The 14,967-nt window shown below is 47.0% G+C and overlaps 1 protein-coding gene across 3 annotated transcripts in view; it reads right to left on the bottom strand.

The window, feature by feature from the left end:
• DOT1L (DOT1 like histone lysine methyltransferase) overlaps positions 1 to 14,967 on the bottom strand; it is a 48,533-nt gene that overhangs the window by 19,730 nt on the left and 13,836 nt on the right. For 2 of the 3 annotated variants that reach the window (XM_072978060.2, XM_072978061.2), the window contains exons 4-15: positions 11,951 to 12,014; positions 10,334 to 10,562; positions 9,671 to 9,765; positions 9,456 to 9,518; positions 7,037 to 7,092; positions 6,690 to 6,769; positions 3,638 to 3,706; positions 3,141 to 3,247; positions 2,600 to 2,641; positions 2,189 to 2,272; positions 1,636 to 1,873; positions 663 to 776 (exon numbers count right to left, since the gene is read on the bottom strand). In XM_072978060.2, the coding sequence (XP_072834161.2) occupies positions 663 to 776; positions 1,636 to 1,873; positions 2,189 to 2,272; positions 2,600 to 2,641; positions 3,141 to 3,247; positions 3,638 to 3,706; positions 6,690 to 6,769; positions 7,037 to 7,092; positions 9,456 to 9,518; positions 9,671 to 9,765; positions 10,334 to 10,562; positions 11,951 to 12,014 (1,241 nt within the window). The other variant, XM_072978062.2, reaches the window with a different exon arrangement.

The following is a 14,967-nucleotide window of genomic DNA, read 5'->3' as shown; positions in this document are numbered from 1 at the left end:
AGAGACTTTGAACGGTCCGTCCAGTGGCTTTCAATGGAGAATAAAAAAATTCACCAAAAATTAACGAAGACTCAGGACAACACCAAATTAAGTTTGCATAGGTTTCAGGAGGTGGGCTAACGATTGCAAGCATTTAAAACAGGCTTCAAACAGTTTAAGACACTTTTACAGGAGCGAAAAGGGACTTCGCAAACCCATTCAGATGCATTGAGTCGGCTTCAATGCATTTCAATTGGGGAACCGCGTTTCACTCAACAATGTTTCCTATGGCAATTTTCAGTTAAGGACGGCAATCCGTTCCAATTGGAACGGATTAACTGGTTTTCAATGCATTCCTATGGGAAATGGTGTTTCACTTAACGATGTTTTCACATGATTTTTTTAATGGAACCAATTAACATTGTTAAGTGAGACACCACTGTATCCACGGGGGGGGGGGGGGCGTTGGAACAAATCTGCCACGGACACAGGAGTGCTACTGCAGATCGGTTTGGTGGCTTCTCAAGGGGTGGGTGGGGAATAAGCAGCAAATATTTTTAAGAAAGCAACAGCAGCTTCTCAACTGGAAAACATCAATAAGCAAGGATGTATGACCTGCAAGATCTTGGCTTCTGGAGAGGCTGTGGGCATTTGTCAGGGAGAGGTGGCGGAAAACCACTTACCGAGCAGCTTCTGTAGTGCGGGTGGAGTGGGGGTCACCAGTAGCTGGTTTGATGAACGCCGCTGCACTTTGGGAGGTAGCTGGTAGAACGGACTGTGAGGTGACCGGTAGGCATCTGGACAGGAAAGAAGAAACACAGGCCTGTTCAGAGCCAAATGTCCAAGCACAAGGTGGCCACAAGGACATCACAGGATAAACTGGCTGCGATGCCAGTATAAATAGTAGGAAGGATTTCTCACTGGGGTTTTAAGTGCGCAGGTCAAGACACTTTGAAACTCTGGGTCGTTTATTTATTCATATAAAATATTTTAGCCCCACCTTTCTCCTTAAAAAGGACCCAAGGAGGCTTCCATCATTAAAAATACAATATTTCAAAGCTAAAAACAGTACGTCTACAAGTATTCAAAACAATATTTCAAAGCTAAAAACAGAATATCTACAAGTGTTCAAAAAAAAAAATCAAAATAACCCGCTAAAAGCAGCAGAAAAACACATTCAAAGCAGTAAGGCGCAACCATCCATTTAAAAATCCCATTCGGGCAGCCAGGCACAGAGGGAAAGGCTTGCCTGTAGAGAAAGGTCTTGGCCTGCTTGCAGAAGGACAGCAAAGAGGAGGCCAGCCTGGCCTCCTGTGGGAGGGAGTTCCAGAGTCTGGGAGCAGCCACCGAGAAAAGGCCCTGTCTTGTGTGTCCCCACCAAACACCCCTGCGAAGGTGGCGGGACCGACAGTGAGGGTTCCTCTGATGATCTTAACCCCCAAGCAGGCTCAAGAAGGGAAACAGAGATAGCTTGGGCGCAAGACATTTGGGGTGTTATGGAGGAGAACCAGCATTCTGAACTGGACTTTGTGAAGAGCAAAGGAGGAGAACCGAGGAGAAAACGCAGAAGGCCAGGCGTTTTCGGTTTAACTAGCTTCACGGAGGCGGAGGCGAAATCAGGAACACCAGCAAGTCCGGCGGGAGGCCAGGCCTTACCCTGAGGAGAGGAGGAACACGTCTGCAACACGGTTTGAGAATGAAGAAGCTCCAGGGCGGTTTGGTTCTTCTTGGTCTTGCGCTCGGTCCCGGCGATGTCCATCTTCTTGGGGCGCCCCCGCTTCCGGCCAGCCATCTTCCTCCCTCTTCGGCTCAGCTTCTTCTTGCGGGCTTTGGACGGAGATGGCTTTTTGACCACGTTGGCTCCGGGGGGTTTCTCTTCCTCCACACCGTAATCCTTTGGAGGCAAGGCATTTAAAAAAGAGCCCAAAAGGGAGGAAGAGAATTGAGTTGGAGAGAGGAAAGAGAAGGAAGGAAGGAGAGCTTAGAAGGTTAAAAAAGAGAGAGAGAACAACTCAGGAGAAGAAGGCCCAGGGAAAGACTCGGGACGTATACTGCCGGGACCGAGGAATGGCTAGAGAAGGCTAAACTTTGGGGTGCCTGTTGGACTAGATGACCCCCGGAAACCCCTTCCAGCTCTGCACTTGTGCAATTCTAGGGCCTTTAGAAAAACAAAGAGGGCAAGACGGAGGGACTCGTGTTCCAGTCGCACCTTGTTCTCCTGGACTTTCGTCGGAGTCGTTGTATTACTTTTGTTTTCCCGCTGCTGCCTCCGCCTAGCTGCCTCTTGTTCTTCCTGCGGGGGGGAGGGGGGAGAACAGGGAGATCAGGGAAGAAGGAAAAAATGAGAAAAAAACCCTCCCCACAAGACCCCCGGGTGTCAGGAACCCCAAAATTCCACCCCTACTTCTTGGGGAAATGATCCCTTCACCACGGCTTCCGGGATACAAAGGTATCGGAAAGTGTGCTGCGTTAACGATGGCTCGCCAGATTGACGGCGCCCAGTTTCCTTGTCCGATCTTTAAAGCATGAAAGAGCCGAGGAAAGGGTGGGCCGGAGAAACCACGGATGCTCAGCCAAACCTGCCTGAGGCCAAATTTAGCCGTTCGGAGTTCTTGCTTACCCTGAGTTTTGGATTCTTGAGACTAGAGAAGTAGTTTTCAAGCTGAGGAAAGAACAGAACACGGAAGGGCATGAGTATTTGTTTGTTTGTTTGTTTGTTTGAATCACAGAACCAGGGAGTTGGAAGGGGCCTCTAAAGCCGGATCCTGCCCCTCCTCTGTAGGACTACATTTCAAGTCTTTGAAAAGTGCCCTTCTATCTCCCCTCGGTCTTCTTTTCTCAAGGCTAAACTGGCCCAGTTCTTTCCGTCATTCCTCCTAAGGCTCGGTTTCCAGTCCCCTGATCCTCCTTTTCCCCCTCCTCTGAACTTGTTCCAATTTGCTGGCGTTCTTCTTCACGTGTGGTGTCCAGAACTGGGCACAGGTAAAGCCATCATTTCGCTTTCGAACTTGGCTTACGGTTCCCCAAAGGCGAGACAAACCAGCGGGCATTCATTTTACCCGCTAGAAACTCTTAAATCAGGAGCCCACCCGGTGTCCCCAAAGTGAGACCTGGGGACTTTATAGTGCCGAATATGGGGTAGATTTGAAGCAGAGACTCACTATGGTTCGGTCGATAGTATGCAGGTAGTAAGAAACGGGTTTCCCGGTCCAGGAGACGGATCCTTTCAGTGGCGACAGTTCTATGACCCGCATGATTGTGCCAATATCTTAGGAAAAGGGAGGGGAAGGATTTTTTTTAAAGGAGGAAAAAAATAAACCAAGCTCAAGAGGGGCTGTTAAGATTCATATATGAAATGTGGCTGATCACTGATACTGACTTCTCTAGAGTAACAAAACAGATATGGCGCATGAGCAAAACGCCTCCCTCCATTCTGATTTTTTTTTTAAGCGTGATTGGCCTTTCATTAGAAGACATGGTTCTTAAAAACCCTTCCACAGCTCAGCTTCAACACACATTAACACTGAGGTTTAAAAAAACACACACACACACACAAGCGTTGCTGCCCTCGCTCTCTCACACACAGCAGGTTGACAATGCTTAATTTAAAAATGTGATAGGATCCAAGTACAAAGGAAGTAAAGGAGCGCCAACTTACCACTCAAGTTTCGACTGTTTATCCTAAAGTTCAGCGGGGCAAAAGGCTTCGAGGACACAATTTGACCACCTGTTTGCAGAAAAGGGGGAGAAAAAAAACAAGAGCCAGCCCACTCATTTCCGTGTCATGGTGGAAAAAGCAGAGACACGCAGTTGTATATTCCAGAGTCAGAAAGACTAAACACCTTAACCTTGAGAGGTGAGCAGGGGTTGCGTGGAGCAGAGCTGATCATTTTGGGATTTAAGCACGCCTTGATTTCAAACGGCCAAGCTGTTTCATCCTACCTCTAGGGACCAGAGGCCGGGCACAGAACTGAAGGACAGACATTGCAACAGGACATAAAAAAAGAAATCTCCAAAATAAAGTTACAAACCCAGATGGCTTTTTTGTTTGGTTTTGTTTTGCTAGGGAGACACTTTGGACTGGTTTCGGTAGAGACAGAGAGAGAGATGCCCAGAGGTGTGCCTCCAGCGACAGTCTGGTGGCTCCTAATTTTTAAGTAAAGGCATATTTTAAACACACACATGCACATATTTGATGCACAAAGAGCATGAGGAAGAACAACATAAAAAGAAAAAGAAAACCGGGTCAAGTAAAAAAGCAGACTTGCACATACAGAACGGTTCTCCCCAAACCCTCCAAAATAAATAAAGTTTTGGGGTCCGTCAAGCAAGTTCATGCCACATTGCCTCTCCAAACCACCAAACTCAACCTGTTTGACTGGGAAAAGGTAGATAAGCAATGAAGGAAGGAGCAGCGAAAGCGAACTTATGAAATTTGGTCTTGAAAATTAAAATTAAAGGCCTTGTTTGGGAAAGGTGATTAAGAATTGCTGTATTTTTCCTGTATAAGATGCCCCATATATAAGACGCCCCCTTTCTAACCCGAAATTTCTTTCTTTGCAAGAAAGTGGAGGGGGGGGGAAGTGATTTCTGGTTTCCCCCTACATTTTCGTTGCAAAAAGCAGCTTTTCCCCCTCCACGTTTTGCAAACTCTGCTTTCCCCCTCCATTTTCTTTGCAAAACGTGGAGGGGGAAAAGCAGGGATCAAATTGCTTTGATCCCTCCCCCCCCTACTTCCAAGTATAAAACGTCCCTCAATTTTTCTTTAATTATTTTAGGGGGAAGTGTCGTTTTATACATGGACAAATACGGTAATTTTGGCCGTTCATGGCTGGCTGGGTCATCCCTGCCATGATTTCCTGGAATCATCCACTTTATCCCATGTTTTTTTGGTTTTTTTGTTTTTAAACAAGACAGAAACCTTTGAGATCTGGATTTCTCCCGGGACGCTAAAGCTGAGAAAGCACCCGAAGAAGCATTAAAGTGAAGGAATGAAGAAGGAAAAGTCATGAAACTCATAAAATGTGAAAAAGGTAGAATACTTTGGTCGTAATAATATACCAAGAATGTATAGACCATGACCACGGATGGTTTGAGGGGAAATAAATAGGAAAAAGCGCGGCTGGGAGAGGCAAGTTCTGGTTGTAAAAAAAATTAAAATAAAAACCAGAAACGAGTCACTGTGACACGAATGCAAGAGTAGGTGACAACTTTGCTTTTAAAAAAGGGTCTAATCGTTTGCTAGCTTTTGTGGATCAGGACCGCCACAATAACATCAACAATGAGGAACAAGAGGAAGTGGGAAGAAATTAGATATTCTCACCCTCGCCCCAAGTTTTTGGATGTTGAAGGTCTGGAGTAACCCATAATGAGTCCGGGGGGGGGGCAGAAAGAAGGCCCCTGGGCCCGCCTGCCTGCAACCCACTTAAAACAGTTCCTCACTTCTCGTTTGGACAATTGCCTCTTTACTTTACTTTCTTTTTTTCGACAAACGGGCTGGAAGGGGCCAAAACATGTGCCGTGTTTGAGGGGCCGTCAGGGCAGCCCCTCTGGGAATCGCTTTGGGGAGCTCTCAGTGGAACGTTTGCGGCAGGAGACTCCGTTTTGAAACGGTCCTTTGCCATGGAAAATGCAACGGGATTGAACGAGGCAGAGGAAGCGGGTCGGAGAAGGGTTATTGGCAAAGAGGATGCAGAGCGGTCACGGGCCGCAGCTGCCGGGGAACTATTATCCAAAGTCAAAGGAGAAGAGGAGTGCCTGGTAAGACGAAAGGCAAAGCTTTAGGCCAGGAAATACCAGGGAGGAAGCCTAACCACCTACAGACAGACCGAGGATAGTGGGTGATGGTTCCAGAATAGATGCCCGAGCTCTGCCTGGGGATTTTTCAAAATACATTGAAAGGGTAGTTTTTTTTAACAAGGTGAGATCCAACCTGAGTCGGTTTTCTGTTGAAGCGCAAAGACCACAATGGCTCAATAGCAGACTTCTTTTTTTTAATGCAGTTGACTGAAATTGCGGTTGAAATCAATTCAAATACAATCTGTGCCGGTGAAGATGGAATAAAACCAGCTGTGCTGGACATTATCTTCCCCCCATCCTCTAGACAACATGAAGTGACATCCAGAGGCTTAAATGGGGCTAAATAGGTTACAGGTGGCTTCCTGCCCCTCCTTGAAAAGTTTCACGTCCAGCTCTTTTTTGCAGCAATCACCAAGACGTCCAGAGGTTTGTCGTGGAACCGACAGCCGGAGGGGCAACCCGCATCTAAATCCCCTTCATTCAACGGGTCTACTCTAGTTGAGGCTGGCCATTGGAATGAGCCCAAAGAAATCCCAGAGGACACCCAACGGAGGAAGGCTGAGCGATGGCATTAAGAAGAAGATAAAGGGAGATGTTCTAAATAGTGTTAACCCCGAGCTTCTGGGAAATGAGAAGAGCCAAAAAACAGAAAAATAACAGAGAAAAAGCTTTCAGCCTGGACAAAAGCCAAAACCAAACCCAAAAGAGTGGAAGAAGCAAGAAGGCATACAGTCTCGGGAGATCGAGAACAGCAGATGGGGCCACTAACTCTCAGAAACCAGATGGAAACACACCACGGAACAACAGACCACCAATTTGGCTCGAGCTACCTTGTCAAAACAGGTGCCGCTTCTACCCCCACCCATCCCCAAAACACACCCAAAGAAGTCGGAAGGGACACAGATCCTTACCTTCTTTCATGTTTGCAAATCGCTCCTTCAGCTGGTGATCCACCTCAGGACCAAAGGCAAAGTTATTCACAAAAATAACACTGCAAGATAACAGAGTATTAGGGAAAACGTGCACACAGACCCAGGGTCTTGTTTTTCAGGAAGAAAAGGAGAGGATTTGGGGCGGGGGGAGGATTTAATTTTCCCCCCCCAATGCTGGCAAGATAGGGTATGAAGCTTGGAGTATTGGGGGGGAGCAGATTTACTGCGACCCTGCCGGCCTCAGAAACCCACGTTTAAAATAAACCAGTGGTGGTTCTCTCTCTGTACCGTGTTTGCAATGGGCGAGCGATTGGCAGTCACCATACCTTGTGTTCGCGATCCTCTCTCGCCATTCTTCCGAGAGGAAATCGCCTCTTTCCAGCTGCGGGGGGGGGAGGGAAGAGAGGAAGGGAAAGAAAGAAAGAAAGAAAGAAAGAAAGAAAGAAAGAAAGAAAGAAAGAAAGAAAGAAAGAAAGAAAGAAAGAAAGAAAGAAAGAAAGAAAGAAAGAAAGAAAGAAAGAAAGAAAGAAGAGAAGGAGGGAGGGAGGGAGGGAGGGAGTGAAGGAAGGAAGGAGGTTGTGAGATTCTCATTTTAACTCAGTCCCTGTTGGCATCAGAGATGCAACCTTTGAGAAAGCAACTTCAGATTTACAACACCCCAAATTCCTCCAGCTGGTACAGCAATGTTCAGCTCAGTCTAATCTCACATAGCCCAGAAGCTGAGGGAGCAAGAAACCTCCAGAGTAAGGGGGGGGGGGGGAATAGGAGAGAGGCCGCCTAAGCTATTTTGCTGCCTGAGGCAAAGGCGCCAACCTCAGCTCTTCAGTCACAGCAAACCAGGTTAAAGAGATGCTGTACCCGCAGCCAGCTGCCTTCCTTGGGGCAGAGAAGGTGGGAAAACTCTCTCCGGCCCCTCTGCCCATCTCTAAAAGGGGAAGGGGAGGATGCATTTTTATCCAGAGGGGCAGCGGAGGCCCCAAACGGTCCAGAAATGGTTTGGGATGGAGTCAAGTGTATGAAATGATGGAGCTCCCAAAACAAGCTACAGCTATAGCTCAGGGTTTGAGGTTCTCTGGCTGCAGAGATAGAGGTTGGGAGTTCGAATCCCCCACGGGACCTCCTTGATGGGGGGCTGGACCCAATGATCTCCTGGGCCCCTTCCAGCTCTGCAGTCTGATGAGAATGATGATGATGATGATAAGGCTTGGCCCAAAACTCACATCTCCCTCAGACTCAGAGAAACTGGACATCCAGCTGCAGGGCCAGAGGTTGGGGGTTCGAACCCCCTACCGGGCTTCTTTGACAAAAGCTGGTCCGGATGATCTATAAGATCATCCCTCCCACCTCTGCCATCCCAAAACAATTATTGTTGTTGTTGTTATCTAGGGGTTGCAGGCTCAGCCCTTGTCCGCTGCACCCAGCGAGATAAAAACGGGCAGGTTTTCTGAATTTAGGCCTTGACGGGCACAAAGCTGTAACCCTCCACCCTCCTTGCAAGGGGTAGGAAATCATGACAGCAGCAACAGGAGGCTGTGAGAGCAGCCAGCATCACAAACCTGTGATGATGGGAGGGAGGAAAAAACAACAACCATACACAACGGAAAGATGGAGACACATTTAGGAAACCGGAAGGGGGGTTGCTTCTTTTTTTTCCTGGAGTTTGAGGCTTCCCAAATAAATCTGGAAAAGGAACGGGCAAAATGCTGGACCTCTCTCTCTCTCTCTCGCAGACCCAGGGTGGAAAGATCTGGGAACAGCCAGGCGGCCTCTGCCTACAGTGACACACACACACACACACACAAACACATGTGGAGTAAGGCTCATTCCAGCCTCCCCCATGCAGTCCCTCTGGCTCACAAAGGGCTGTTATTTCAGCCTGGAATAGCCCGCATGTGGCTATTTTTAAAATGACTTTAACAAAAAACAAAACAAAAGCAATGAATAATGACGAACAAGGAGCACGAGTCCAAAGCTGTGGAACGTGGCTCTCTTCCAAAGCCGCAAAAAGCTTTAGAGGGTTGTGTGTTTTTTTTCTAAATAACCGAAGCAACTAGAGAGTTCCCGCCAGAAAGTTTGAAAATGAATTAAAAAAAAAATAATGAAGAGGTGCTTTGAAAGTTTACCTAACCGGGAACAAGCTTCTTAGCTGCTGTTGCCCAAGAGATGGGCGTTAAACGTGAAATGGGACACGTGACAAAGCAAGGATCGTCAAGAGAAATGCATAGGAGGAGGGGGAGGAAGCAAGGAAGTCCCAGAGGGTTTTTCTGGCACTTCCATCGCAATATTACATGTTAATTAGGTAGCTCCATTGAAGCAAAGGGCAGCTGTGCAGTCCAAACAAAATAAAATCAAAAAGTATTGCCTATTTTTCGTGTTTTGTTTATGGGCGGGGGGATTTCTGCGATCCTTGTCTGTTCGCTTCAATCTGAATTTTCAGCTTCCTTGAAGATGTAACACACAACGTGCAACAAAGCATAAAAATTGGCTTCCAGAATGTGCGTTGTATTGCATTACGCATTCTCGGTTTGACTGTACTCTGTTTCTCGGTCTTAAAAGGAACCAGATGTGATCGGTAGCCCACAATGAAGTGTAGCCTTTAAGATTTCCCTGCTTAAACAGGGTGGAGGGGGAGAGTGGCGTTATCCATATGGAGGGTTCTGCTGAATGTGGGAAGAGCAGAATTATTTTGCCTTAAATTAAACTTTTGAGAAAAGGTTTTTTTAAAAATCACTTGGTTTCACTCACTGTGTAATCTGCATGTCTTTTCCCATACCATTTCATCCACTTTCTGAATTCTTTGTCCATCGTCTAGAGAAAAAAACAGGGCCACGTGGAGACAAAACAAAACCTTGCAGTTACTAAATCAGAATAACTTTATGGACCCCACCAGGTTCCCTTCTGGGAGAAGGGGAGGGGGGGACGATGGAGCCCTTCCTCGTTCTAAACAAGACGGTTCTCACCTCGGCGTATTTGGCCGGGATGTCAGCTTTCTCAACGCCGTAGTGGTGTTTACAGTTGGTGGACGCAGCAACCTGGAGGACAACTTGACCCACACCTAGGAGAGGAGCAGAGAGCAGGAAAGGGGCAGAGGGGAGAGAAGATGATTGGGGGTCAGAAGCTCTGTGAGGACACAGCATGGAAAGCCAAGTGGATTGGGTTCAGCGGAGAATGAGAGAGAAAAATGCCAGCTCCTCTGTGTTCTGCCCTCATCTCTAAGATGACTGAAGTAGCCCCATTCATCTATCTTTCTGTTTGTCCATCCATCCGTCTGTCCACCCATTGTTCGCTCCATCCATCCATCCATCCATCCATCATTAGCTCCATCCATCTATCTATCCATCCATTCATTGTTAGCTCCATCCATCCATCATTTGATCCATCCATCCATCCATCCATCCCACCCCACTCAGGTTGCAGCACAAGTGGGCACACGTGACTTTCCCCCCACGGCACTCAAAGCAAGTCAGACTTTACATGGTTCGTTCATTCTCCAAGCAAACTCTGCATAGGAGGAGTGCGGATTTTTTTAAAAAATTTTTTTTATAGAGATCAGCAGAAAATCCCGCACGAGATGGTTTGAGGAGAAGGCGGCTCAGAGAGGGGACCTTCCGCCGGCCACTCACCACTGCCCAAATCTACAAAAAAGTCATCTTCGGTCATTTTAATCTCATCAATCATCTGGGCCACCAGGTCGAAGGAGGTCTCTCCGTACACCTCAGGGGAAAAGGGCTCGTAGTTGTTGAGTTTTTCAGGGTCAGTCACCGAGTGGTTGTACACTTGCTGAAGGATGTGGCGGAGGAGCCCGTTGGAAGGGCGGGTGTTGAGTTTCATGGGCTGCGTGGTTCCTTTCCACTAGAGAATTAAAAACACCCAAGGAGTCAGGAGGGGAACACCAGCTTTACGTTCAGCACTCATGAGTGGGTCACCTTGACTTTTTGATCTCATTCCCAGCAGCTCAACAGCTGGGGTATTTTTAAGGGTAGTTTTTGTGTCTAAACAGTGGAGAGGTGGGACTGGTGTCCCAGGCATGGTGAGAAACCTATTTTTGCAGGGAAAAGAGGGAGGTCAGAGGCTAATGGAGGGCCACTGAACACAGTTATAGGTGGTGTGATTTTCCTGCTTCTGCCTTGAACAGCGGAGCAGAAATTCAAGTGTGTTTTGAGAAGTACATCATCACCTAAGAGTCAGAGTTACAACCTCACTATCTTTTGTAAAAGGCAATGCCTTGTGGTCAGATCCAGAATGGCTCCTCAGCTCTCACAAGTTTGTAGAAGCCCCACAAGTTGGCCAGAAAGACGCCCCATTTCAAACTGCGATAATAATAGTAATGGTAAGAGTGATAGCAACAGTAAAAATAATCATCATCTTCAATTCTGCGGAAGATAAGCTAAATGCAAAGACAAAATCATTGGTTCCAGACATTTAAATATATCTTCGTTAAGCTTCAACAAAACCACGCAAATCTGAGTCTATTGTATGACTCCTCCAGAACCACAATCCTCTTAGGATCAAACAAAGCAACCCTAAATTCTTTTAGCCCCAAAGGTGGAAACCTGATGATACCTGTGAATAAACCAAAGCTTTGCGCCCAAGACTTGACTGGGATTTCTTTTGGAAAAATTGCATTTTTATTTACTTTGGACGCTTCTCATTGAACCTCTAAGGGAGATACTGCTGGCAAGCAATGTATGGCACAAGAGTTTATATTCTCTGGTGCGCTGTGAGTCCTCCTCTCCATTCCCCTTCCTGAATTCTAGCCAAACCAGCACAAGACCACAAAGCATTGTTAATATTGTGATTTTTATCTGCCTGCTGACTGAAACCATGACACTTTGTGGCCCTGAAAAAGGAGGTGACTTGCCCTGATTGAAAAGAGAGGAAAACCAATCTTTAAAAGAATCCTGTACATAAAATCAATCTTGGTACCCTTCCACTCGGACATGCTTTGAATTTTGTTGGACGCAGAAAAAGTCTACAGTAATGAACTTGGGAGCATTGTTGCGTTTGTGGATGGTGGCCAGCGATAGGCTTCGAGGACAGTAAATGCAAAGGAGCAGATCTGTACTTTATAAACCTGACTGTTATTTCTGGAGTGTTAAATGTTACACCTGAGGTGTTACAGAATTCAGCGACATTTTCTCTTGCAAGACATTGAGATGCTCAGAATTCAATACCAGCCTGTTGAACAGGGAAAAGGCGCCAACAGAGCTAAGGTGGGACAGACGGAAAGGGGTACCTACCAACTGGTGAATGCTGTCAATGGCACGGTTGTATTTATCACAAAGCCTTTGCATGCTTTCGAAGCTGGAAAACAAGAGGAAAAAAAGATTTATTTATAATAATACCCATTACCCCGTGCCTTTCTCCTTAAGAGGACTCAAGGCGGCTCATATCATTAAAAGGACCACATTTAAAAGCTCAAAACAGTCAATATAACAAATATTTAGAAAGGATTCAATGGTTATTAAACATGAATAAAATCAAAACTGAAAAGACATTTAAAAGCAAAACAGCACAGCAATCCACTTTAAAAAAAATCCTTTCAGACTGCCAGTTGCTAAGGAAAAGTCAGCCTGAAGGGGAACATCTCTGCCTGCTTGGGGAAGGACAACCAAGATGGGGCCATCCTGGCCTCCAGTGGAAGGGAGTTCCAGAGTCCAGGAGTGAACACAGAGAAGGCCCCTCTCCATGTGTTGTCACCAAGCAGACCCGTGAAGCCAGTGGGACTGAGAAAGGCCTTCCCTGGTGATCTTAACACATCGGCAGGCTCATAGAGGGAGATGCAGTCTTTAAGACAGTTTGGACCCGAGCCGTTTAGGGCTTTGGAAGTTAAAACCCACACTCTGAATCGTGGACGGAAATGGATCAGCAGCAGGTGGAGCTACTGTAACAGGGGAGTTATATGTGCCCTGTTAACCAGCTCCAGTCAGCCATCTGACTGGGGCATTTTGGACCCGCGGGAGATTCCGAGCACTATCCAAAGGCAGCCCCATGTAGAGCGCATTACAGTAATCCAGCCGAGAGGTAACTAGGGCATGTGTCACGGTGGCCAAATCAGACGTCTCAAGAAATGGACACTCCTTCATGCTTTCTATAGGTTACCTGCCCCATGGCACACATATATGGTCTCTTAAGTCTCCCACCAAATCATATTTTCAGAACATGGCCTCTGAGCCCCTCTACCTGTCTGGAGGTCACCACTGCTAGTTATACATGCAGCTTACAGTCCCGAGAATGTAAGGATATTAACAAATGAGAGATTGTGGTTATTCCGAGGCCGACCCAAAAAAGGTTTCTGGATCACTCCAAACTGAATTTATTTATGTATTTATTTATTTATTTATTACATTTATACCCCACCTATCTGGTCACATTGACCACTCTAGGCGGCTTACAACACACAAAGGAAACAAATATATAAAAACAATATCTAAATTGACTTCATCTCTCAAATCCCTGTGGGGTGTTATCGTTGAAATGCTACACGCTCAGCGGGGGTGAGGCGGAACACAAAAACGAACACACAGCAACAGTTGAGATCATTAAGCAATTTCCCCACCACCCCCTTTCTTCTGGAGTCTGTGATTCCCAAACCCCTTATAGAAAGGTGCAGGTTTGAAAGCTTGTCTGTCTGAGAACCTGAAAGCCAGTTCTCAAACCGAAGAGTTTTCACAGGAAAGTAACTAGCGGTGAAGATTACTGTTGGGTTTATTCTTGCATTTGTTCATAAATACACCAATATGGAAGCCGTAACAGCCCAGCAGCATTGCCTTGAAGGATCCATAAAGCCTGGAAACTGTTTCATGATGGCTAAAGGCAGGGCACAGGTCGAGAAAAATATAAATAAGCAAATGATGTGTATGATCACATGGAGATTTTTTTTCAACTCTCTCGGCTGCTGCATTTCCTGGCACTACCATCTCAGTTTCCTTCAGGTCTCTCTCAAGAAATGTCTGGGATCTTTGAGGTGTTGGAACAGGGAGGGGAGAGGAAGTTCTTTCCTGCCTCCCTTCACGCTGGAGCAAGTGGGAGCACCGAGAAACTTCCACCAGAGGCTGGCAGATGGATCTCAGGGTCCTTGGGGGATGCCCCCTGCACCTGACCCACCCACCCACCTCACCCCAAGAGGGCCCTCCTCCCTCTGGCGGAGAGGAAGAGAAGGGGGGGCTGCACTCCAGGGGAGACAGCTGAGCGGAAGATCCCTTTTTTCTCCCAAACGAAGAAGGCAACTCAACAGGCCAGGGAAGGGATTAAAAAATCATCTCAGGACAACAAGGCAGCGGGAAGAAGGGAGGGAGACAGTGCCACCGGTCATCACGTGCATGTTGTGTAATCGGATTGACAACATCCACGGAGCCGAGGAGGAATCTGGGGCACGGGCAAGGTTTCAGGCTGCACCCAACTGCCATCATGACCCTAGCTTTTCATCCCCAGCTGTGTTTCCGTTAGAAAGGGGAGGAAATCCAGGTTCCCTCTCTTGCCTGGAGGACTCGTGCCTTTGAGAATGGAGTCAGACTCTTGATCCAGCGAGGCCAGCATGGCTGGCTCTGATGGGCAGCAAGGAACCTTTTCTAGCCCCATCGGGAAAATCCCGGGAGGTCCCTGTGTGGTTTTCCCATCCACGGACGAACCAGGTCCAACCTTCCTTAGCGTCTGAAATTAGGCGAGAGCAGGCGTTTTCTGGCCATATTGGAAGGACAGCCTCAGCTGTATATTGTTTACCTTCCACTGGAGGTAAACAATAGAATAATTTATTTACAGGACACCTCTTGTGCTTTTTTTGGTGGCCCGACCAAGGTAAACTACAGCGTCAATTTTTCAGAGTACAGAATACCCTGGGTATTTTATTTTGAACACCCCCTCGGGCATATCAGCAGCCTCCTCTTACTGCTCTGCCCGAGTCAAGCGTTCAAATCTGTGAGGACGTGGAGCAGAGTAAAATGTTCTCTTCCAGCAAAGCGAAGCAAAATATTCTGGAGGGTGAAGGGAGGTTCCCATCGTGCTTCAGCAAGAAAAGGTCACAGGGAACCAGTCTGGTTAATGTTTAATGTAGATCCTTGGTTTACCTTGCATGGGATTTAACAGGCGCTCTGGCTGCTCCCAAGAGAGGACTCCTCCCTCGTCCAAAGTGATCAAAATAAATTTTCACTGGAATTCTTCATTCTCATCCACTTATTTGCAAACAAGGAATTTTTCTTGATCACCACCTCCGAAGCAAAGGAAGGAACGCCTCCCTACTCCAGCCCTGACTGTTAAG

The sequence above is a fragment of the Pogona vitticeps genome, chromosome 7 (assembly GCF_051106095.1).
Source record: "Pogona vitticeps strain Pit_001003342236 chromosome 7, PviZW2.1, whole genome shotgun sequence".
In the NCBI taxonomy this organism is placed as follows: domain Eukaryota; kingdom Metazoa; phylum Chordata; class Lepidosauria; order Squamata; family Agamidae; genus Pogona; species Pogona vitticeps.
The sequence above is the reverse complement of the archived record's forward strand: the minus strand, read 5'-3'. Positions and strand labels throughout refer to the sequence as shown.